We start from the raw sequence: 25,273 nt of genomic DNA on the forward strand, positions 1-25,273 counted from the left end.
CCTTCAAATCAGTACAACTATCAATAAAACAATATGTCTTAATTCTACCATACCGTTTTATTTATAGAGCATTTAAAACAGCGACAAGGCCAACCAAAGTGCTGTACAGACAGAACAACAGGTAACACACAAAACAAAATACAAAATGGAGTAAATCAGAAAAATAGACATAAAAACGAAAAAAAAAATTTGTCTCATACAGATGTTTTTCTTCTTTTTGTTCTTTTAAACTAGCATTATTTCATCTTTAAAATAAATAGAATTATATACTGTTATTAGGCAGTCATCTGTCCAAATGAACCACTTTACTTCTCAATCACATTTGATTTTTTTTTTCCGCCTTTTATCGTAATTCCTCCACATCAAATTATTACCAGAGTGCGGTTTGTGTCTTTGAGGGGAAACCTCAACTCTTCTCTGAAATTACCACTTAAAGGGCATTCCTTCTCCTGCAGCTCTGCGTCTTTGAACATTTGATAGCTATAATTTGCTTAAAATAAGACCAGTAAACTTATGAAGCAGTAAACGCTTAGTTAGTCAATGTGTCAAGATGAAAGGCAATACATGCTTTGATTTTGCGAGACTAAAAAAAGGTTTTTTTTGTTGTTGTTTATAAAATGCATTTTATGGTATTCCTTATCATCTGCACATTCTTGCCTTTTCTGCTGCCTCCTGATCATCACTAAACTACAGTATATACAGCCACTGTTGTGGCATTATGCTAAGCTTTAATCCGGTATTGTTTAGCAACATTATACGTTCTCACACATTTCTTTTTCCGTATAGAAAGAGGCTTTACAAACATAGCTTTGCACATAAAACTGACATAAAGAAGCCAAATAAGTTAAGACTGTAATACCATGTCAGTTATATTTAATGCTGAAGGGACTGTTAAGGCTCAAGAACTGACCAATAGGGACAGAAATGTCTGTTACTTTTCCAACAGAAGAGTAACAGACACTCCGTTGGAGCAAACGCTACAGTCAGTCTTTTTTTTTTTTACAGTATCTGCTTCCACATCATAAGTAGCTGTCATATTTATTATGAGCTGACAGAGAAGATCCGAACTAAAAGGCCCAAGAACGTAATTAGTTTGGCCTGAAAACTGTGACAGACGTGACGGCAGAAAAAGCTTCAAGATGGTCTTTCACGCCCGTCATCGGAGGAAAAGGCAGGGCGAAAACGGTTTCGCCTGTGTCTGTTGGCAAAATGTCTCATGAATCACTGAACAGATTATTTTGAATTTATCAGACGGTAATCACTGGGTGAACATCTACGACTAACTAAAAAGTTCCTGGAGAAACTTTGATGGGGACTGCCACACTTCTGCCAAGTAAAAAAAAATAAATTGACAGTACTATGTGTTGGGGGTTGCTCTCAACTACCAACATACCAAATTTCAGCTCAGCATGGCAGAAAAAGCATCAATGAGTTATAGTCATTTGTTTCTTTTAAGCTACGGTGGCCTACTTGGATTTTTGAGTTGTTTTCAGCAGGTGATGGGGAACATTCTGAACTATCACCACTCAAAAATTCAGTTATGTACTGTAAGTGTAAAATAGCTGAGTTAAAACCATTTAAATGTAGCTTTGGCAGCCATCTTGATTTTTTTATTTTAATTCAGTATTTTGGGGGCATTGCTCTTGGATACCACAACACCAAATTTCAGCTTAATATCTCTAGAAATGGCTGATTTATAGTTTTTTTTTTTTTTTTTAATTTATCTCAAGTGGCCATCTTGGATTTTTGATTTTCAACCAGAGTCTGTTACGGATGGTTCTCAGTTAGCGGGGAACTAAATTTCAGCTGAATAGCTCTGAAAACAGCTGAGTTATAGCCATTTGAAATTAGCTTTGGTGGTCATCTTGAATTTTTAGATTTCTATTTGGAATGTGTTGTGCATCACTGACAGGTACCACCACATCAAATTTCAGCTCAATATCTTTTAAAATAGCTGAGCTATCATATTTTTTCCCTTTTGGCTAAGGCGGCCATCTTGGATTTTTGATTTGCATTAGGAATGTAAAACAACTCGCTTTCAGCTACGACCAAGTTTCAGCTCAATATCTCATGTAACCTTACTGTGGCAGTTAGAGGCTGTTCAGAGTTTTATCAGTGTTTTTCAATGAGAAAAATGGCATCTCTGTTAACAAATTACATCACCATGGTAACTCTAAATGCCAATAAAAGTAATAGCACAAATCAGGGTAGCGAGCCAGTCAATTCGACATAAAATTTGTGGGGGTACACGTTGGGCTGTATTAAAGTTGATAGAAGAGCAAGACCCTTTTCAGGTGGATAATAATAGATGGCTGCCTTACTAGGCAGTCCCCAATTACCATTTGGAGCAAAAAAATCAAGATGGCTGCCACAGCAAAGCAATTTTAGCAAACACAAAAAAATGGCTATACCTCAATGAATTTTACAGATATTGAGCTACAATTTGGTGCTGTAGTAGCTGACGGTCATTAGCAATACACTCCAAGCAATAAAAGACTGCAACATACATACATGCAGTATATCACTAACTCACAAGATTGCATATAAAGCTGTTTTCAATTCAATTCAAAAATACTTTATTAATCTCAAAGGGAAATTGTTGTTGTAACTCATTATCTTTGTTTCATTAAGAGATACTGATGGCTGTAGGCAGGAAGGATCTCTTGTAAAGGTCCATCCCACAGGAATCCAAAGAAACTGGCCGCAGATGCTGTCCGATCCATCCACCCAGACTCAGTTAGCCTTTTGGTTCCCCGGGCGGCAGGACCGCCTGAATGCCAGGCTGAACTCCTCCCAGAGTGATGGCCACCCCTTCCAGCAGCCTGCCGAGCTACTTGTCGCCACAGACAGTTGGCCACAGGTGCCGGGGGATGATCCCGATCCTTCTACTGTCATGAGCCTGCTTTTCTTGCCAGTTCCAGGATCTCCTTAGGAGATCTTAGGATCTCAGTGGTCAAGCACTCAAGCACAGCAGGCAGATAGACGGGAATGCATTCACGGAGCCTCCTTTTCAACTCATTGGAGATTTGGGGCTGTAGCTGAGAGATTATTTGAGCTTTTGGGATCTTAATCAGCTGCTCCCGGTTGTAAAAAAAACAAACAAAAAAAACACCTTGTTGTTATAGTTGTATATCATAACAAATGTCCAAAAGTAAAAAGGTTTAAGTAAAAATCCTTCCAGCTGCACACCATCAAATACAGAGGAAGTAAATATCGGGGGGGGGGGGGGGGGGATTTACATCCAGAAAAACAGGAATTAAAGTTTCCAAAAGCATTATCTCTGAACGAATGTAACAGAGCTACTCCAACATGCAGCCATCCCAAGCGGGACAATTCTAGAACTTTTTAGAAATTTTAAGGTTTGACCCATTTGGCTTTAACTTCAGCATTCCCTATAATAAAATGATCTTAATAAAACATGATGCCAACTCATTTAATAATGAATGCTAGACCTTTAATGCTTTTGAATGTGTACACAATAAATAAATATTTTTCAGCATACTTGCCCTCTACCATAATCAAAACTGGGACTGGGCTGTAATATGGATCCATTTGTAACCAATAGATGACTCCAGGGAGGAAAGCTTTCCCACAATGCCCTCTTTCCATGATATGTTGACACAACACAGTGACTCGTCACTAATCTCCATCATACCTGACCTCCTTACTTGCTGGGTCAGACATAAAGGTCACCACATGACCATAAATGAGGAGCTAATGATCACCAAGGCCACTGGCTCGTAGCTTACGATTTGCGAGCGTTAACCCAAACTGATGAATCACATGACGAGATCCCATCTCTGTTGGATCGTAAATACAAAAGGCAGGTGCAGTGGTGTGAGTCCAAGTTTATACCGCCGCTTGTGTAGAGATTAAAAACATACCCTTTAATGAAGTGCACTACAATAGTGACCTGTTTGTACAAGAACGGCGCTGCAACCGCAGCCTCCTGTCTTTTTAATGGCTGAACAAACAAACCAGCAGACAAAATAGAGTGCGGCTTTTGTCAAGGGGAAAGGGCAGAGATCTAGTTAAAGACGGCGTTTGGAGCCACATGAAAAGAAACGGCGAGGAAAAGGGAGGAGGAGAGACGCCTGGGTGTTCCTGCAGCATTGTTAAGTCTTTCTGCCTTTAAGGGACACCTGTCATTGGTTGGGCGTTGAGCACAGGTGCCTTAACGCTGCCAGATTTGTTGGTCTTAAAAGGAGGCCTCAGTCAACAGGCGGCATGACGGGAACAATAGTGATCCTGAAGACGTGAGTGAGAAAGAGGAGGGTGCGATGGTAGAAGGGAAGATTCTTAAGAAAGCACCTGAGGGTTTGTGTGAGATAATCTGTTTTCCTTTGACTTGAAGCAGCGCAGGGCGGAGTGAGGACTTTCAGAGTGTTTGCAGTGCTCAGGCTGTTGCACAAGGACAACTCCATGAAGAAAATTGCAAAGTCTTTCATCTGTCTTGATCCTTCTTGATTTCACCCTCTTTCATAACCTTGTCTGTTTCCGCGGTTACTGGACCTTACTCAAAGGTTTTACCAACCGGACAAATGCGATCTTTCGTGGCACCGAGGCTTTGCCAAAACCCAGCACTGGATGAGGCGATACTGTTACACCGTCGCCGCACACCCTAGATTCAAGAGCCAAACAGACTTGTTGTGACCACATTGTTTGTGTTGACATTTCGTGTGTGTGTTTGTGTGTGTGTGGTCTCGCTGCCAGGGGGAATGCCAAGTTCCTTCTCACCCTCTCTCATGAGGAATGCGACAGGCAAAGCAGATAGGGTGTGTGTGCAAGGGATAGTTCAGATCTTTGGAAGTGGGTCATTTTTTTATTTTTTTTTGCAAGATTATGAACAGTTAACACCTTGCCAGTTGTGGTTAACTCTTTGTACAACCTTAGTTTGGAGAAACACCGTTTAATTTTAACCAGACTGATGAGTTAACAAGTTGTACAAACATGGCCATGACATTCTCCAAGACAATTCAGTTATTGAGTTTATAACCTTCTACATGACCCTTTGACCCAGGACCTTTAAGCCAACTTGTTTAAAATGAATAAACTACATTCATTTTGAACCTTTAAATCTAAATCTAACCCTGAGCGGAACACACAAATGTCAAAACAAGTAATATCTAGCAGGAATTGTAGTATTTTAATGCAGTTAAACAGTGTGACACCAAGAACATAATAAACAATGCGTTAAACCTGTATTGATACCTTTTTAACTTGGTCTGTAACAGACAGGCACTGTGGTCCGTTTCAGTTGTCCTACTGGTAATAAGGAAGGAGGTATTCAAATCTTTTCGCAACAGAGCTCGACTGCGTGCGCACTTGTTTTCCATTTTCACATCACATTCCCAGGTGGAAACTGTGGTTTTTAAAGCGTCTCTATTTAAAGCGAGGCTGACCTTTCCAAACCGGAGAACGTCCTTCGTTTTCCTTCCTCCTATTAAACTGTGGCCATGGTGATAAGGGGACAATGTGTGTTTCAAGTGTGTTAATGTGTCTCTAAGAGAATCACTTGTTTTGTATGTCCTGACCAAATGAAAATAATTGGAGCGCATTCTGTTAACTTTGGGCGTTTGTGTGAGCTGTTGTGTGTATTGATTTTTCAGTAAATGTTTGCGAAGCACTTTTCATCAAAGAAACTTGAGCAGTTTGTACAATTTAACTTTTAGAAATGGAAGCATTTTTTTTTTACCACAAAATGTAGTAAAAACATAAATTCAAACTAGAGAAATGTATTTTCCAGCGAAAATGCAGTGTGAATGCTTACTGCTGAAGAATTTGCAGAAAAAACAGCTGAAATTAGGTAAAAAAATAAAAAAAACTTGCTAAATAGTAGCTGAATTGCAAAAACAGGCCTAAATTAGCAGACAAAGCAGAAAGAATACATATTTGTTGAATTAGGATTAAATGGGCAGAAATTAGCAGCATGGTGGTACAACTGGTAGAGCTGCTGCCTCTCAGCGAGCAGGTCCCCGGTTCAAATCCTGGTCCAGGGGCCTTTCTGGGTGGCGTTTGTATGTGCTCTCTCTGCATGCGTGGGTTTTCCCCGGGTACTCCGGTTTCCTCCCACAGACCAAAAACATGCATGTTAGGCTGATTGGTAACTCTAAATTGTCCCTAGGTGTGAGTGAGAGAGTGAATGGTTGATTGTCTCATTTGTCTCTATGTGGCCCTGTGATGGACTTGTGACCTGTCCAGGGTGTACCCTGCCCCTCGCACAGTAATTGCTGGACATGGGCACCGGCGACCCCCGTGACCCAGAATGGAATAAGCGGGTAAAAGTTAATGGATGGATAGTGTAGTGGACTAGGCCTACGTCGAAACCCAGTCTAAGGTCAAAACTCTTGACCTTTAGAACCTTGTGGGACAGAAGCTGTCATTTCATGTATTTGAATACATAAATACAGGTTCACCCATCCTGAGACTTTCTTTCTTGAAGATTCAAGTGAAAAGAACACTCTCTTTTTATTATCATTACTATCTTACAAATGTTGATAATCAAAGTGTCTTAGTTCAAACCATTTTAGATGTTGCAGTGAACTAATCAATTTTATTAACTGAGTAATGATTTTTATTCTCATGTTAAAAGCTGTTGCAGAGTAATTATGCATTTTTCTGATTTCTGCTTTTGAATGAGCAAGTGTGTGCGTTTACAAGGTTACAGTCAAACGAAAAACAAGTTGTTATGTTAAAACTGTCATGTTTTAGAATCCTCTCAGACGTAAATAGAGATGTTTTGCACCTGTTTCTTAAACACGCCACAACAAACCCTCTCGGTCTGTGAGAACATTTCTGAGCTGTCCCATAACAATTCTCGCTGTCTCTAACCTATTACGTCACAAAAACACACCCCTTCTGGTCGTTTCTGACCAATGAAAAATCCCAAAAAGTGAACCGGGAAAGAGTCTTTAAAATGTCAGTACTTCCTGGTCTACACAGACTCACAGGTACCCAGAGTGACTTACGTCTCACGGAGTTACAGACTCAGAGAGTTGTCAGAGTTCTAAGAGTTCTGAGAGCGTAGAGTTCGGTGAGAGTCTACTCAAGTTCTGCTGAGTTCTGATGGAGTGCTGTTGGAGTTCCTGACATGACAACAAAGCTCTTCCGAGTTCCATGGGATTATAACATTTTCCACTGAGGTGAATATGTGTCGAACAGAGCCTCGCCATTACTTCGGACGAGTAACAGCATCCTACTGAGACGCTGAAAGGGTGCGTTAAACGGAATCTCACCTGAGACATCTCCAGGTAAAGGAGCCGATTTCATTCACCTAAGTGTACTGTAAGGAAAAGCTGAAGAAAGCCGGAGAGTGTCGATTCTGGTGAACACTTAATTTCCCTCACATACCATCTTAACTCCCTCTAAACTTCTTTTCATCTTTAACTTTCTATCAAGTAGAAATTCTCCCAGATATTTAGAAATGTCTGTGTAAAGTGCTTACCCACATTCATGTGGGCAAAAGATCATAGTTGTACAGTTTTATAAATGTCTGTGGTGCAGCAACGGAAAAATCATGGCCGTATGATTTTTCCTGATTGATTGCTTATATTGTTATTTTCATAATTTGCCAAATTAATGTAAATGTTTGATGTTAAATTTGATTCTGTAAATAAATGACCGCATTCATTTTGATGGGTCAAATATAAATGACGTCTCACTTTGCATTTCCTTAAATTCAATGCACGTTTTATTCAGTCCAGAAAAATGAGGAACCCGCGTTAAATGATGAATATATCCCAGCATCTGTTCATCTACAATAGGCAGAAATTAGCACAACATTAGGAAATTAGCTAAAAAAGTTTAAATTAGCAACAACAAAAAAACCAGCTGAAAGGTAGCTAAAAAGACAGAAAAATCTTAAATTATCAGAAGGAAGTGGAGAGAGCACTTTTTTGCTGAATTAGGCAGAAAAAAGTTGAAATGAGTGCAAAAAAATGTGGAATTAGTTAAAAAAATTAGCACGATAACAGCTAAATAGTAGCTGAAATTGCAGAAAAAGATGAAACTTGCAGAATTAAGCTGAAAGGAGTAGAACAAGATGAAATTAGCAGAAAGAAGTTAGAAGTAGCACAAAAACTTAGTTGGCACAAAGAATCTGAAAGGAGCACAAAACAGCTGAAACCCCCCAGCTGAAATTAGCTGAAAGTAGCTGAAGGAAAGTTTCAATTTACACAAGGAAACTGAAAGAAGCTGAACCAGAACAAAATGTGAAAGGAGCAGTAAAAGATTGTGAACAGATCTAAACATTTGAAGAATGTAAATGAGCTCAATTCATTGTCCATGTAAAAAAAAGTTGCAGAAAAGGCTAAATATTTCAAAAAGTTAAAGTTGTACCAATACCAAAAGTCATATCACCCTTCTCCTGAACAAACTGAATGTTTTGATATATGATTTGTTGAAATCGTGCAAAAATTCTGTAACGAGAAAGATGCCGAAAAACGTGCGGGAAAAAAATGGATCACAATAGTGTGAATGCTTCATAAACATTCACACTATTAAAAACATGTACAGAATACTAAAATTAAACACCCGATGAGTTTTTGTTGTGTGCATACAGTATATTGCCTGTATGTTCACAAGTTGTGATGAATTATTAGACAAAATAATAGTTCGGTCTCTTTCTGTCTCACAGGCTACTTGTCCAAAGTGTTGAGGAACTACACTGAACAGGCCTGTGACGGAGACTTCCTGTCTGTCAACTGCCCGCCCCGCACCACCATCACTGTCCAATCAGCTTTTTATGGAAGAAGAGCTCCCTCTGATTCACTACATTGTCCTCAGTCCTATCAGGATCTCCCAAGCTGTTATCATTCCCAGGAGGATGATCAATATTGTTCTGTGTCCACTGCACTACAGGTAATTGACAACATTCCTTTTTTAGTGTCAAGCGATTATTTGTCATAGTTATTTTTTAATAGTTCCTCAGAATCCATGATAGGGATTCCTGTGTAGTGCAGACAGGGATATCGTCTTTCTCGTGGCATTCCTCACCCTGTTAGTCCAACTCCTAACACACAAACAAGCCTCTCTTTCTGAGCTCTAAATCCCACAGAAAGAATGCATCCCGTAAATTGGTCCAATTGCCAGAGGTAAAATTCTGCAGGACCACTGATTGTGTAATGCTTTGTTGGGAGGTTTTCCGGTAAATTACACTTCATAAAGAAGAAATTGGCTTGTATGTTTCCATGACACAATGCGATTTCATGGAGGTTTTGCCTCTCTAATTTAGGATGCGTCTGGGCTGGAAGGCACCGACACTAACGCATTGTGCTCAGCATTCATTTAGCTGTTGGGCTTATTCTTAGCCCTTCTGCCTTTAAGGGTCAAACATCCTCCATTTCCATTATGAAAAGGAAAAGCCGTGAATGCACAGACACAGAGGCTGCCTTGTGCTGAAGCGAGAGATCGACTGACTGCCGTGCCACCCGCAAGAGCACAACTCCGAAGAATTCCTATTGTGGCGTTTGTTCACGAGTCTGGGTTTGTTGGTGTTACAATACAAATGTTTTCACAGAACGATGCTAAGTTCATACTTTGCTTCATGAAGAAGAGCATTATTTCTCTTTAGTTTTTGTTGAGTAGTCAGAAACTTGGCTCATTTTAAAAAATATGCTGACTTAGAAATTATCATTAGTAGCAATAGATACAAATGGCCATATTATATATTTTATTTTAAGCCAGCTGTGACGGGATAAATAAATCTTTATTTTTATTATAAATATGAGGTGTATGAGCAGAATCTCACCAGTCACTCCTCCAGCAGCCAGGCTTTCAGTCTGGAATAACGTTGTGAGCCGGATCTCTCTCACCTGGATTACAGTGAGCCTAAAGTTGATGAAGCTCGGGAAGAAAATCAACGAACGCTCTTTCCAAAGTTTTGACTCAGTGGGCTGCTGATTTTCACCTGTGTTGGTTCATTGTTCTTTCTCTAAACCTGTCTTTGTTTTGTTCCTCGCCCTGTCACTCTTTGCTTCTTTAGAAAATGCTGGACGAGTGCCAGGACAGAAGGAGCTGTCAAGTCCTTGTCAACAGCCGTGTGTTTGGGATGGACCAGTGTCCTGAAAGCAGCAAATACCTCATTGTCTGGTACAAATGTAGACCTAGTAAGTTCCACATCACCCCCTGTCCTGACACTGAGACACTTCTCTGTCCCTCCTCGTGAGGCATCATTTCTCTCACACACATTTGGACAGAAATACTAAAGAGGTGAGGTCTCTTTATTTGCACTAAGGGGGAACTTATACTAACAATCAAAGGAAATCCATGTTCTGACTCTTTGCACGAAACACACCTTTGACCATTCCTGGAAACATTTCATCAATTGTTAGGTTGATTTTAAAGACTGTCATCGGAGTTCAGCTGTTGCTGCTTGCATAGTAACTTTAACTTGATACTGCTACATATTGTATGTGTCATGAATACAGTGTATATTGTTTGACATAAACCTTAAAGCCATCATTTAGATCTTTTGAACAGAGATGCACCAATCCAGATTTGAGCTCAGTTTACACGTTTAAGGTAAGTTGAATTTTAGCTCAACATCTGTAAAATTCACTGAGATAGGAGCGTTTCTTTTGATGGTTGGGTAGCCTTGGAAGCCATCTTGAATCTGTTGACTTCAAAAGATGAGCAGTTGTAGATGTACATCCAATGTTTACTTTCAAAAAGTTTCAACTCAGTTTGGCTCTTTGCTTACTAGATAACATGGTCGACTCCAACAGTTATTTCTTAAGTTTTAAACAACAATCTTACATCAACTTCTAGTACTCGGAGTATGTGTTGGATATGAGTCTCAGCTACTACTACACCAAACTGGACATCAATATTTGTAAAACAGGTGGAGTTGTAAGCATTTCTGTGTTTGCTAGGGTCAACTATCTTAGACAGTCATTTTGTATCAGGCTCTAAATTGGTTTAAATCATATTTATCTGATAGATTCCAATTTGTAAATGTAAATAATGAATCATCATCATACACCAAATTTAGTCAAGGAGTACCTCAGGGTTCACTGCTTGGACCAAAACACTTTACCTTATATATGCTTCCATTAGGTAACATTATTAAACAGCATGGGATACATTCTCGTTGTTATGCTGATGATGCACAGTTATATTTGTCCATGAAACCCAATAAATCCAGTCAGCTACTTAGACTACAAGCATGTCTTAAAGATATAAAAACTTGGATGACTGTAAATGTTCTGCTTTTAAATACAGACGAGACTGAGGTTTTTGTTTTTGGACCTGAGCATCTTAGGAATTAATTTTTCAGTCTTTCACTGTCCTTAGATGACATTAATCTTGTCTCCAGCTCTAATGTTACAAAACATGGTGTTATTTTTGATCAAGACATGTCTTGTAGCCCCCATTAAAAACGTTACTAGAACCACGTTCTTCCATCTGCATAATATCGCTAAAATTAGAAACATCTTATCAAAAATATGATGCAGAATAACTGGTTCATGCATTTGTTACGTCTAGACTGGACTATTGCAATGGTTTATTATCTGGATGTCCAAACACTTCTTTAAAAAGTCTTTAGTTGATCCAAAATGCTGCTACCAGAGTGTTAACTTAGTGGGAGAGATCACATGTATCCAGTTTTAGCTTCTTTCCATTGACTCCCTGTTAAATCCAGAATTGAATTCAAAATCTTATTTCTAACCTATAAAGACCTCAACAACCTGGCTCCATCTTATACTCGAGATCTTATTGTTCCATATTTTCCTAACAGAGCACTTTGCTCTCAGACTGCAGGTTTACTCTTGGTTCCTACAGTTTCAAAAAGCAGAATGAGAGGAAGATCTTTCAGTTATCAGGCTCCTCTCTTGGGAAACCAACTTCCAGTTTAATTGTTCAGTTTTAAGACTGAGTTTAAGACTTTCCTTTTTGATAAGTCCTATAGTTAGGGTTGGCTTGTTATGCTGTCATACTAGAGGACAAATTGACCTCATTTCTTAAAATGAATTGTAAAATTGAAAAGTTTTTATTTGATACTATTTCTATCTTAACATGTGATTCTTGACCTGCCATTGTGTATCTGTTCCTCTCAAACCTAGCTGGATGAAGTAGATGGTCGCTTGTCCTGAGTCTGGTTCTGCTAAAGGTTTCTTCCTCATGAGGGAGTTTTTCCTTTCCACTGTCGCCTTCATGCTTGCTCAAGAGTCTGCGATGGAGTTAAACTCAAAGCAGTCTGCTCCTCATATAAATAATGTTACATTATTATTTTTTATATATGAACGTTTCTGTTCAGTGCCCTGAGATGACTTCTGTTGTGACTTGGCGGTTTATAAATAAACTGAATTAACTCCACAAGTTAATCAGTTGTAAATGGACATCCAATTATGTTTTTATTTTTCCTCTAAAATTCTCATTAAAATCGGCCTTTCATAGCAGCTGGTGATCAATTTCCCTTGTTATGTTTCATTTACTGTATGTGAAAATATTCTTGTCAACTTAAATCGTTTCACTCTGTTGGTCTCTTTAGTTTCTGCTAGTTTTTTTTTCTTCTAATAAACACTCTTTGCGTACCTCTCCATTAATACTACTTGACTTTTTTATTCATGTGAGCCAACAAGTTAAGAGTATCACTCCAGAGGAGGACCACAACAGGGTAGATTCTACCATCCATTCAAGCTCAAGGCTGCACTGAGCTGTGGAAATCTGTTCACCAGAGTGACCACAAGTGAGCATTAATCCACCGATCCTCCCGCTGTTTTTCTATTTCTCCACTGGACGTCAGGGCCAATCAACAGCTCTTTGTTCGGTGTCACTTAACCAATGACTCCTCAGTGGAAGAAAGAAAGACCACATGGGGTGTCGGTGAGGTGCAGCAGGCAGGTGTCACTGCCTCTGAAAGGAGAGGCGGAGGGAAAACAGACCAGTGAGGGGAAGCTGGGAGTGTGTGACACGGAACAAGAGGGAATCCACCCCCAGGAAATATCCTGCTCATTTTGTCTGCGCTTTTTTTTTTCTGCATTCCTGTTCCACACCCCACATGGATGGAGAACACGGCGGCTGTTGTGTTTTTATTTGCAGGCCAGTGGAGCTGCACAGGTCACTGTGGCTGGATGTGTCTGAGGAATGCCTCTGCGTGGCTCTACATGTCCGCTGAGGAACTACACCCCCATCTCTGACTGTTTACACTCAATGAAACACTGTTTTCTATGTACCGGTAAATAGATTCAAGGAATCAAGGTTCTTTATTTGATATACGCACCACATGTGGTACATGTGGTGGAACGAAATTGTGGACACAGAGTCCCAGTTACATCCAACAAAAGTATTAAAATGTAAAAGAAAAACAGTAATAAGATCTAAGATATGAACTAAGAAAAATGTTAATAAAAAATACACTAAGCACTAGTAGCATAGAAACAATATGCCGAACAGCAGCACGAACATGAGTCTGTGTGAGCAGATGAGTACGAATGAACAGCAGCATGAAACAGATCAGCAGCAACATTATGTAATTTTTCCACAGTGATTATGATGGTTAGAGATACATGAGTCTAACAGCCTCAGGGTAGAAGCTGTTCCTCAGTCTAGTGGTTCTACACTTAATTCTCCTTAACCTCCTTCTTGAGGGGAGCGGGGCAAAAAGTGTGTGTACTGGGTGAGTGGGGTCCTTCATGATGCAGGTGGCCCTCTTCCTGCATCTGGATGTGTAGATGTCTGTGATGGTGGGGAGGCCGACTCCAACAGACTTCTGTGCAGCCTTCACCCCCTCTGCAAAGCTTTGAGAAAGATGCAGATGTTGAAAAAGATAGATTTAAGCAGGGTTTGTAAACACTTAAAAAGAGTTCAAGCTAATTTTGGTCAAAGCTTAAAGTAACGTTTTGCCTTATCTCACAAAATCTGTTAATGCTCGGAGTATATAGTGGGGATGACTCCCAGGGGTCACCACATCAGATTTTAGCTCAACATCTGTAAAAATGACAGTGTTTTAACCATGTTTTTTTATAAGCTAAGATGGCTCTGGTGGCCATCTTGAATTGGGTTGACTCCAACGTTAATCTGTTGTAGACGTTCATGCAATAATTACTTTCTGAGAGATTAATTCAAATTAATCCACTGTTTCCAAATATATTTTACTAACGGACAAAGTTGACTTTATTAGATAGTGGTAATATTTTAAATGAAGAGCTTGCATGGTCTATATGTTAGGAACAACTATCAGCTAATACCACGACAAAATTTGTCTTAGCCATTTTAGTGTTTACCAAGGTTGCATTATTGTGGAAGCCATTTTGAATCAGGTAAACTCCAAAAAGTCATCAGTTGTAGATGTACAGTGACGATGAACGTTTGAACAAAATCTGTTCACTGGTTTGTGAAATATTTTGCTAACAGAGACACAAACCAAAAGACTGACCCCACTGCTGAAAAAGGAGGGCAATATTACAATCAGACATGTTTATAATATTCCTTACAGTTTATGAGGCTTGTCTTCTTCTCTCCCCAGATGAGTATAAGAGTAAGGTGGTCTGCGAGGGGGAGAAGATGAGGCTAAACTGCAAACCAGGCATGCAGATTGCTGTTTACTCTGCCATGTTTGGACGAACTCAGCAGGGCACTCTGGAGTGTCCCACTTACTACCGGAGGGCTACATCAGTAGGTGAGACTTTTTGTTTTTAATCAGTTTGTAAGACACTTTTTCTGTGATGTAAATTTATTTTTTTCTCTAATTTTGAAACAACTCCCTATTAAGCAGAGTTCTAAGATTATGTCTGCAGGGTACTGTATTCCTGACTTCTGCTGCTAAGAAATTATGAGCATATGCTGAAAAGGGTGATAAAACGGCAAATCGTATCCAATCCCTTGCCTCACCTCTGGCTTGGATAGTGGGGTTAGTCTGAGGTCATAAGAGGAATTAGAACATGTGCAAGAACACACACGCAGGGAATGCAAATCAGACACGCATGTTTGCAGGTGTCAGAAAATGTAATCCTTTTACATATTTATAATTTGATAAAGTGAAGCTTCAGGTCACTCTTTTTTATGTAACTTTTTTGTGAGCAAAACATTCCAGACATCATTAGCAGTAGAAAAATGCAGCAGTTTTATTAATTAGCTGAACACGTCAGGGCTCGAACACCTTGGAAACACAAAAATGAACTGGAAACCGTCCTGAGTTTTTAGTGTCTGCTGAATCTCAGATTCATTCATTTTATGATTCTGGTGATGTTGCCTGAAGATGATGTTGCGGTTTGTTAAGATTTCATCGTTTCCTACATCGTTCTCAGCTGCAAAATTAGAAAAAGAGACGCATCTTTGATTCCAGCTAATTAAAGCCATTTCCTCTTCTATTCACAATGCCTACACTGAATGTGACATCTTACAATATTGAGTGAGATTGCATGCAACATGTTTTTGAAGTTTTAAACAAAACGGCTACAACGTTACCATTTTACAATACAGCAATTTCAGTTTAAAAATGCTAGCAGTAATATACTGTATATTTCTTTAAACAGTTCTAAGCTCTCATTTCATAATTTCCTTTTGAAAGCATTTTAAAATGCATAAAACTAATACTCGGGGTAAGAGAAGGAAGGTTCACACAAACTTGCACACACTACCATAGGAACTGGGTGGAATGTAGATCAGATGTCATCTGAAGCAGAGTTTGACCTTTTGTAAAGGGACATATTGAGTTTCTTACAGGTATGAATGTGTGTATTTACATGTGCAAGTATATGGAATACTCCTTGAATCGCTACCATATCATGGTGGAGTTTGAGTGCCTGAATGATTCTTAGGAGCTATACTATTAAGGGCAATTGGTCCTGGTATGGTCTTCCAAGGCAGATTGGTGCTATGTGACAGACTGTACAGAAAACAAAGAGTTCAGGGTCCCTTGCCTGGACAAAGGTTACTGGTACATAGGGTGGATTGCTCTCCCCGGGTTGTGAGTGAGGTTCTGCCTCAAGTGGACGAGTTAAAGTATTTTGGGGTTTTGCTCACAAGTGAAGAAAGATTGGAGCGGGATATTAACAGATGGATTGGTGCAGCATCAGCAGTACTGCAGACTCTGTGCCATCCGTAGTGGTGAAGAGGGATCTGAGCTGTAAGGCAAAGCTCTCTGTTTACCAGTCAATCTACATTCCTACCCTAACTTATGGCCATGAACTCTGGGTAGTGATCGAAAGAACAAGATTGCGGATACAGGTGGTCAAAATGAGTTTTCTCTGCAGGTTAGCTGGACTCTCCCTTAGAGATACGGTGAGAAGTTTGGTTATCAGGGAGAAAATTAGAGTAGAGATGCTGCTCTTCCACATTGAGAGGAGCTAGTTGAGGTGGTTTGGGTATCTGTTAAAGATGCTCCCTGGGCACCTCCCTAGGGAGTTGCTCCATGCAGGTCCCACTGGGAAGAGGCCTGGATGAAAACCCAGGACATGCTGGAAAGTCTATATCTCTCAGAGGGCCTGTGAATGCCTTGGGGTCCTCCCAGAAGAACTAGAAGAGGTGGCTGGTCCCCTGTAATTCTAAATTGTCCCTAGGTGTGAGTGAGAGAGTGAATGGTTGTTTGTCTCGTTTGTTTCTGTGTGTCCCTGTGAAGGAATTGCGACCTGTCCATGGTGTCCCCCGCCTCTCTCACAGTGATAGCGGGACATGGGCACCATTAACCCCCATGACCCGAAAAGGAAGAAGTGGGTGAAGATAATGGATGGATGGATGGATGGATGGATGGATATTGTAAAATAAATATTAGAACAATTGCTACTAGTTACACCTCACCTTGCTGAGCTTTGAGTTGGTTCAGTCCAACTCAACAGAACACTGGTCACTGCTGGATCGCTAGTCAGACAGTGTTCAGCTGTGGAGATGCAAAAGAAAACAAAATATGTTTTTAAAGTGTTAACTGTGCTATCTATTTTTCTGGCTACAAATCAGACAGAACAGAAAAAAAATCCCGAGTGATATCACGCATGTGCATGATATCCACAAGTTCATCAACAGCGGGAAACGAAAGAAAATGTTTTTATCTTTTTGGGGATTCATATCTATTACCCTGAACTTGATGTAATTATACAATGTCTTTCCGTCTTCATTTTATGACATAATCAGGTACCCATGCTTGTATGTACTTGTTTCTTCATCTTGTGGAGTTTGAAAACTGCATATTGGGTTGTAAAGCTTATTCCATCGACAGATTTAAACAAATAGATTAAAAGCTAAAGAGGGAATGGTGGCATGGTGGTGCAGTTGCTAAAGCTGCCGCATCTCTCTGAGAAGATTGCTGGATCGAATCCTGGTTGGGGGTCTTTCTGGGTGGAGTTTGCATGTTCACTCTGTGCATGAGTGCGTTTTCTCTGGGTACTCCGGTTTCCTCCCACAGAACATGCTTGTTAGGCTAATTGGTAACTCTAAATTGTCCCTAGGTGTGAGTGAGAAAGTGAATGGTTGTTTGTTTCGTTTATCTCTGTGGCCCTGTGATGGACTGGAGACCTGAAAAGGAAGAAGCAGTTAAAGATAATGGATGGATGTTCATAAATGTGAGCTATTATGTGAGTTAAAGGCTAATAAAAGGTTCATTATGATTAATTTGCTTGTCTAGTTGTAACCTTTTGACAGAGATGTTGAGATGAGGTGGACAGCTCAACAAAAGCTTCACTCACCATTTAATCATAGACAGATATACAGAACAACCTTGTGTGAAGATGTATTCTCAGATCTGTGTCTTATTGTGCTCCACATGAGCATCGCTTTGAAGCAGCCCCCCTCCTCATACAGGTGGATCAGGAATGTACGACAGGTAGAGGTAGCAGATGAGATTCAAATGGCCGGGTGTTTGGTTTCAGACTCTGGATCACATACAGTAGCTCTCAGAGTTGAAGGAAAATGGGCTCCGAGCGAAGTACACAGTGGTGTTTGTTGTTCGGTGTGCTGGTTTTTTTTGGGTTTGTGTGTGTTGTTTTTTTTTTTTTCAACTGTGCATTAGAGGCACAAAAACACATTCCTGTTGAACTACTATGCAGTGATCATTTTTCAGCTTTCTGTGTGCATAAATTCCCCCTCCCCCCACTTACACACAACCCGCAACCTCCTCCTCAGGGTGTTCCAGAGAGCCTCATGATGCTGGAGTGGGGTTTCCCCTGTCATGTCATGTCTTTGATGTGGTTCCCGTCACCAGCAGCAGGAAGTCAGGGTGTCTTGAGTGACAGCTTAGTTACAGACTGTTAATTATTTTAAATTCTCTCAAGGTCTCCTTCAAGTCTGAATAATTTTGTGCATTTCCGTTGTGCACAAGTTTGCTTTGCATCCACACAATTCTGGTTTCTTTAATTGTGTGTGTAGAAGTTTCTAAGAAAGATTGTAAACTAACCTGCTGCTTGACGTTTGAGATAAACCACTGAGTTCTCGCTTTGGCTGGTTTATCACCCACTGCAGATAGGCAGGCAATAACATTTTTGTCTGTGTGTTTTCAAGTAACTGTGTATCTGCCTGTTAGCAAAATATATCACAAACTACTGGATGAATATTAGTGAAACTATCAGGAAATACTCATTGGATGCACCTTTTGGAGTGAATCTGAGTTGATGAAAAATCCTCAAAGTAAAGGGGCGAGCCTCAGCACTCCTCTCTCATCTGCCTCATTACCATCACACACACCTCATGACATCTAAATAACCCCTCATGCTTGGCATGCAGGATGTCAGACCTATTTTTCCTCTCCGTTATGGCAGGTGTGCTTTCGCTTTGGAGGAGATGCTTCAAATGACATATTTCAAACTTTAGTCTCAAACTTTCTGAACAATTACTTTGTGCACTGTTGCTGTTTAACAGTTTGCTTCTAGACACCTATTGCAGCTGAAAACTGAAGCTTAATTTTTTTTATTTCGACAAGTTTGTGCAGGGTTGCATGCAGTTTATGCTTAGAGTATGGGTTGGGAATGACTCTCAGCAACTACCAGCTTGATATCTGTAAAATCTGCTGAGCTTTAGCTATTTTTGTGTTTGATAAGATATGTTAGCTCTGGTGGCCATCTTAAATTGGGTTTGCTCCAAAAGTTATAGATGCACATTCTGTTACTTTCTATGTGTTTTGTTAAACTTTGTCAAGTGACTCATGAGGTATTTTGCTAACAGACTAATACACATGTAGACACAGGCAACATCATCGCTGCTTCACTTTCAGTAGCTGATAAACACAAGACTTGCCTGTTGTTTATTTATTGGGGACTGCCTAGTAAGACAGCCACCTATTATTATCCACCTGGCAAGGGTTTCTTAACTTTATATCTTATTCTTCCATCAACTTTAATGCGATCCAAACTGCAATGTGCACTCCCACAAATGCTATGTCAAAATGACCGTGATGTGCGCTGTTGCTTTTATTGGCATTTCGAATGACCATAGCGACGTAATTTGCAAACAAAGACGCCGTTTTTATTAGTCATTTTTCATAGACTGGTTGCAAATTGAATATCCAAGATGGCCACCTGAGCTAACAAAAGAAAAATATTGTAAATCAGCCAAATTTTAGAGATATTAAGCTGAAATTTGGTGTGGTAGTAGCTGAGAGCAATGCCCAATAGAGAATTTTTAAAAATTCAAGATGGCCACCAAAGCTACATTTAAACGACTTTAACTCAGTTGTTTACACATTGAGCTGAAATTTGGTGTGATTATAGCTGAGAACATTCCCCATCACATACTGATTCCAAATCAAAAATTCAAGATGGCCACCATAGCGTAAAAGAAAAAAAGTACTTAAACTCATTGATATTTTGCCATTTTGAGCTGAAATTTGGTATATTGGTAACAGAGTGAACCCGAACACATAGCACTGTCAAATCTAAATTTTAAGATGTCCGCCACATGGCAGTCCCCATCAAAGTTCCTACAGGAACTTTCTAGTTTACCTTTATTTAGCTGGCAATCTCATTGAGACAAGCAGTCTCATTTACAAGAGAGACCTGTAAACCAGAATACGTCTAGTGTTTGAATGTCGTCACATTGTCTCTGCTTGTATAGGGTTTTTATTTAATGACTTAAACCCTGTCGTTAAGTGATAACATGCAGCCGAGCAGGTGAGTCAGAATGAAAGGAGATGAGGTCTTGACAAAGTTCTCCGGCGATTGTTCTAGAATTCCTGGAAAGCGCGTGCGTGTGTGTGGGTGGAAAACCAGGGCTGTTTTGGAGGTTGCTGTGGATGTACTGATATGTGCGTGTGTGTGTTTGATCTTTACTACTTGTGCTCATAGGTGTGTTTTTTTTTACTTAGGAAACATAACTGACAAACATTTATTTTAGAGCACATTGTGTACCCACTATACAAGCGTTCGAGTTTCAATATGATGGTTCTGTGAAGCTCACTGTTAGGCACCAGTGCACATGAGACTATTTGACATACTGTTATGCTGTTTCTCGTATGAAATGATGGAAGCGAGTTAAAAAAAGAAAAAAAATCTGTGAGGATGAGGAAGTGAAACCAGTACACAATCCAGCATTTACTCTGGATCTGTGAGGATGAGGAAGTGAAACCAGTACACAATCCAGCATTTACTCTGGTAACAAACAGCTGCCAAGTAAAATGCTTACAAGTGATCTTGGATGTGAGTCAACCTGTGGAGCTGCGATGCTGCTGGTACAAGGTAGCGTATCAACACAAACCTGAAACACACCCATGACATAGACAGCTGGAACTGATGGCGCTCTTCCTGTAGTACCATGTGTGTACATTAGAAGATTAGGTCAGTAACTTTTACAGGAAGCAGGTAATCAGCAGCTGGGGTCTGCACTTTATCATCAGTTCCCTGCTTTGATTGGCAGTTCATGTTTCCCATCACCAACTGTAAGTATCAAGAACAGATGAATGTGTGTGTGAAAACTTCTCTATTCCTTGTGTTGCTGCTTTTCTTAGCATGAAGAGCTCCTTTAGGCCTGTTTTGCTGAGAGTGCAGAGGACAGAAAGGTGGCAGCACAAGCCTTAACCATGGTTAAAAATTATTGTAGGAGAAAGACAGACTGAGGTCTGGTGCATACATGTCTGTCTGCGCTAAGGCCTCTAATAAGAGCCTGCAAAGGTGAGACAAATAGCAATTCTCCTTGAAGCTAAATGTTGTAAACGTACTGAACTGGTCTAGTCTAATTTAGTCTTGAAAAGAGACTGAAGACGAGCAAAGAAATCAAAACCTCTGCTAGAAAAAAAGCTAGTTAACTCTCAGTGGATGTTTGTCAGGGAGGGTGTTTTTAAAGTGGTATAACAGATAAGTAAGACCTGTCTGCGGGAAAAGAAAAGGTGAGAAAATAAAAATGATCAGGAAGAGCAGGAGGTGATTATAGTGGAGTACAGTAGTTCCTCGTTTATCATGGGGGATCCGTACCCTGAAGCCCCGCGATAAGTGAAAAACCGCAAAGTAGGAATATTAGCACAAGTAGTAAGTAATAGTTTATTTTATTATATATATATATATATATATATATATATATATATATATATATATAGGTGTTTTAAACCCTTCCCACACTCTTGCAATATTCTAAACAATGTTTCTAAACCCTAAACGCTCTAAAAGAGCACAGAATGTCATGATTTCAGCTCTCTGCCTCCTCTGCTCTCAGCCACCTGCAAGTGCTCTAGGCCACGCCCACTTCTCCGCTCTGCACGATCAACATCTGGTCAGCTGCAGCAGGAAGTTGATCCTGCAGTGTGGGCTGCACACAAGTGCAGCAGGTGCTAAATAATTTTAAATAATTTATTTTAAATGAAAAGTTCATGCCGATCGTGCGGCTCATCCATCCGTCAGCCAGTTGTGTGTCATGTGCAATCTTATTTTGAAAAACCGTGATAGAGCGAAGTAGCGAGGGACTACTGTACTGATTTAAATTTTTTGTTATTCAAGAGCGGCTGTTGGACAATTCATAATGCTGATTTCTTGGTTTGATTTTTATTCCTAAATATAGCAATTTATTACATGTACACATTACAGTGTGCTAGAATTCATTCAACCTTTATTTAAGCACGTTAGTTCCATTGAGCCACGAAGACTCGTTTACAAGAGAGACCTGAGTTAAAAGAAAACGGTAATTGATTTTAGAGCTTTGCTATTTGTTCTGGATAGTATAACATTCTTTTTCTTTAGTGTATTTTTTTAGTAAGCATATGTTGGTCAACTTTCTATTAGGTTCATCTGTATTGTATTAAAAACAAACAAACAAAAAAAAAACAACCTGCCATGAAAATTAACATCACAGAAACTTAATTTACAAATGGGTGTAGCATTGAGTGACATAACTGTGCTGCCCACAGATACGCCTGTCTTTTATTCAACATCATATGCTCAGACGCATATTATAATAAATAAATAAATGCAAACATTTGAAGAAATATTCAATCAGTTGATTATTTGGTTTACCCTTCAATATAAGTTTAATATTTTTTACAGTTTCCTTGCTCAACATGAGCATATGAGAACATTAAACCATTTTCTTTATTTTAATTTTTTTTTTATAAAACATGACTGCAGTCAGGGGTCATTCAAAGGAGTCCCGATGTTTACACTATACATAACCACTAGATTACCCTTTCTGACTGTGACATTTGACCTTTGACCCATGCCATGATTTGTTGTGGCCTGTTGACGTGTGAGCCAAGCCTTAACCAGCCTCTTCTTTTTACCTTTGTTTTTTTCCAGTATATTTATTTTCTCACTGAGGCCCACCAGGGGAGACAGTTTGACAGCCCAGTGTCCACTTTCAAAGGCTCATTTCCTTGTGTTGTTTTTGGGGGGCTTAGATGGACCGTGAAGGCCTGAGAGGCATCCATGCGAAGCCGAGCCCCATTCACATTCCCACAAGGCACAGCAGGAGGTGTTTTCTGGCATTATTTGTGCTCCTAACACATCTGTGTGCAGTCTTACTGAAGTTCATAAGAAACGCAAGCATATTTTTACAGATTTTACTGTATGAAAGAATCACAATCCCAATCCATGTTTTTGTAAATATGTTTTCCAGTATTTTGCGTGGTAAGTTGGTACTTAATTGGCTTAAATGCATCCTTTTGTAGCCTTAATGCTGCAGCCACACTCCCCACACAATAGGAGCTGCAGATGAGGGATTCTGGAAGAGCTGGCAGGTGCTTAGTGATGATGTATGAGAGGCCCATCCATAAATCTGTCTGGTCTCCACACACAAACACACACGCACATATAAGAACACACACATTTGTTGGATCAGGTATCCGTTAGACAATGTAGGGCCTCAGGAAGGTTCCCGATGTGAAAAGACCGGGACATGGTGAGACCTGAGAATGTAAGGAGTGCATGTGTTCTAAAGGGCTATTTAGTTTATTTACACCTCGACTCCGACAGGAATTCAATTGTGTGATAAAAGTAGCAAGAAGACCTTTGGCATGTAGAACAGATTTTAAACGAAAACAAATAATAAATGGGCAAATTTCAATGAAACATTCAGGAAATATACATGTACTTCTACTACTGATCACGTTTTTGAGCTGCCCACTTCAAGATGGCTGCCACAACCAGCTGATCAAATACTACTCATTGTGCGAGATCCTTTCCAAAAACTAGCATTAACTGTTGAAATCAACCTTGTTTGACTGTTAGCAAAAAATCTCATGAGCTACAGGATAGATTTTAATGTAATCTTCAGAAATTAATCATTTGATCTGTGACTACAACTGATTAACCTTTGGAGTCAATCACATTTAATTTGTCCACAATTAGATGACATTAGCCAACACCAGGGATGCCCACACTTTTTCAGCATGCGAGCTACTTTTAAAATGACCAAGTCAAAGTGATGCCCTGTTTACATGAGAACGATCTCCGGAAATGTTGGTGTTTTTTCAGTGTTTATTGGGGGTGATAAACAAAAAATGGGCGGGTTTACACAAAACAGTAATTTCCATGTCAGTCGGGTTGCCAGATAAGAAATTATGAATTGTCGCTTTAAAATGATAGTATGACCTAAACTGTCATATTAGTCATATGTCTTATTAGTAAAGATATTCTAAGATGAGGTGTGTGTTGTGTTTGTTGAACATGTGCACAGAAAAGGAGGGGGTAAATAAGACATTTTAAAATTATCTGGCAACCCTGATGCAGGCTCAGCTGCATTCATTGTGCATGCAGCGTCTGCATGACAGTTACGTCCAAACTGGTGAATACACAACCTTCTCTTTGGAACTGGATTTTATTAGTTTTGCTCCTACGTGCTGAAAAAAGTGTGAGTAGCACAAAAACACTCTACTCTGCCATTTATTATAACTGTTGTTAGTGCAGAAAAACTTTTGATCGTAGCCACCTTTAGTGTGCATGTGCGACTTTACACTTGAGGAGCATTACACACCTTTGTGTGTGTGTGTGTGTGTTGGTGGTGGTCCATAATGAGGGCTGTTGTAGTGTAAATGAACGACTGAACGTTTCACGTTGAGGGCCTCAGACTGGCTGCCCTGTCAATAAAGTGACAAATTTCATAGTGAGGATGCTGATGTCTATTTTTTTTTAAATGCCACTCATAAAGCCTTTGCAATCAACCGGTAGATTGCGATCAACGTATCGGGCACCACTGGCCAACACATACATAAAAAAGATTATAACAGTCATTTTTACCGATGTTGTACTAAAATTTGATGTGGTAGTAGCTGGGACTCATTCACAAGGCACAGCGTGATATTAGGCCTGTCATGATAACAAATTTTGCTGGGCGATTAATTGTGTCAGAAATTTTTGCGATAAACAATAATATTGTTTGAAATTTGACAATAATTAGTAGTTATAGTCAAATTTAAGAAAAGATGTTGAATAATTTGTTTTGTGTGTAGTACTTTTTTTACCACTGGATGGCAGTACAAGACTGTTTGAACTGAAGGATGTATAGTGAGGGAGCGAGCAGCGTGTCTCTTTAAGAAAAATGGGAGGGAGGCCCCTTGACATGACATGGGCTGTCTCTTTCGATTCTCAAAATGGTGGACGCTCTGTGTGATTTGAGCTCTTTAGCATAGCATTTGTCACACAAAGCTTTTAATAAAATAATCAGTAAACAACTTCTCAGCTTCTTTTTGCAGAGAAAAACAATTTTTTACACAAAGACACGGGTTTCAACCATGAATTCTGTAGCTTCGACAAGACGGAGGTTTTTTTCCTGAGGTCGGCCTGTTAGCTTAGCTCGTAGCTTAGCTTCTCAGCTTATCTTCTCAGCTTAGCTTCTCAGCTTAGCTGCTTTTAGCAAAAAGAGAAGAAAAGAAGAGAAGAAACGATAAAGCCAAAAAAATGAAAATGGGGTCGATAATTTTCATTTATCA

General features: G+C 39.7%; 1 protein-coding gene across 1 annotated transcript in view; it reads left to right on the forward strand.

The window, feature by feature from the left end:
* Positions 1-25,273, forward strand: part of LOC119418254 (protein eva-1 homolog C) — a 104,707-nt gene that overhangs the window by 21,374 nt on the left and 58,060 nt on the right. Inside the window, exons 2-4 of the mRNA XM_037685516.1 lie at positions 8,636-8,859; positions 9,983-10,106; positions 14,468-14,620. Coding sequence (XP_037541444.1) covers positions 8,636-8,859; positions 9,983-10,106; positions 14,468-14,620 — 501 coding nt within the window. The remainder of the gene's footprint in view (positions 1-8,635; positions 8,860-9,982; positions 10,107-14,467; positions 14,621-25,273) is intronic.

The sequence above is a fragment of the Nematolebias whitei genome, chromosome 12, assembly GCF_014905685.2.
Source record: "Nematolebias whitei isolate Nwh7 chromosome 12, NemWhi1, whole genome shotgun sequence".
Lineage (NCBI taxonomy): Eukaryota > Metazoa > Chordata > Actinopteri > Cyprinodontiformes > Rivulidae > Nematolebias > Nematolebias whitei.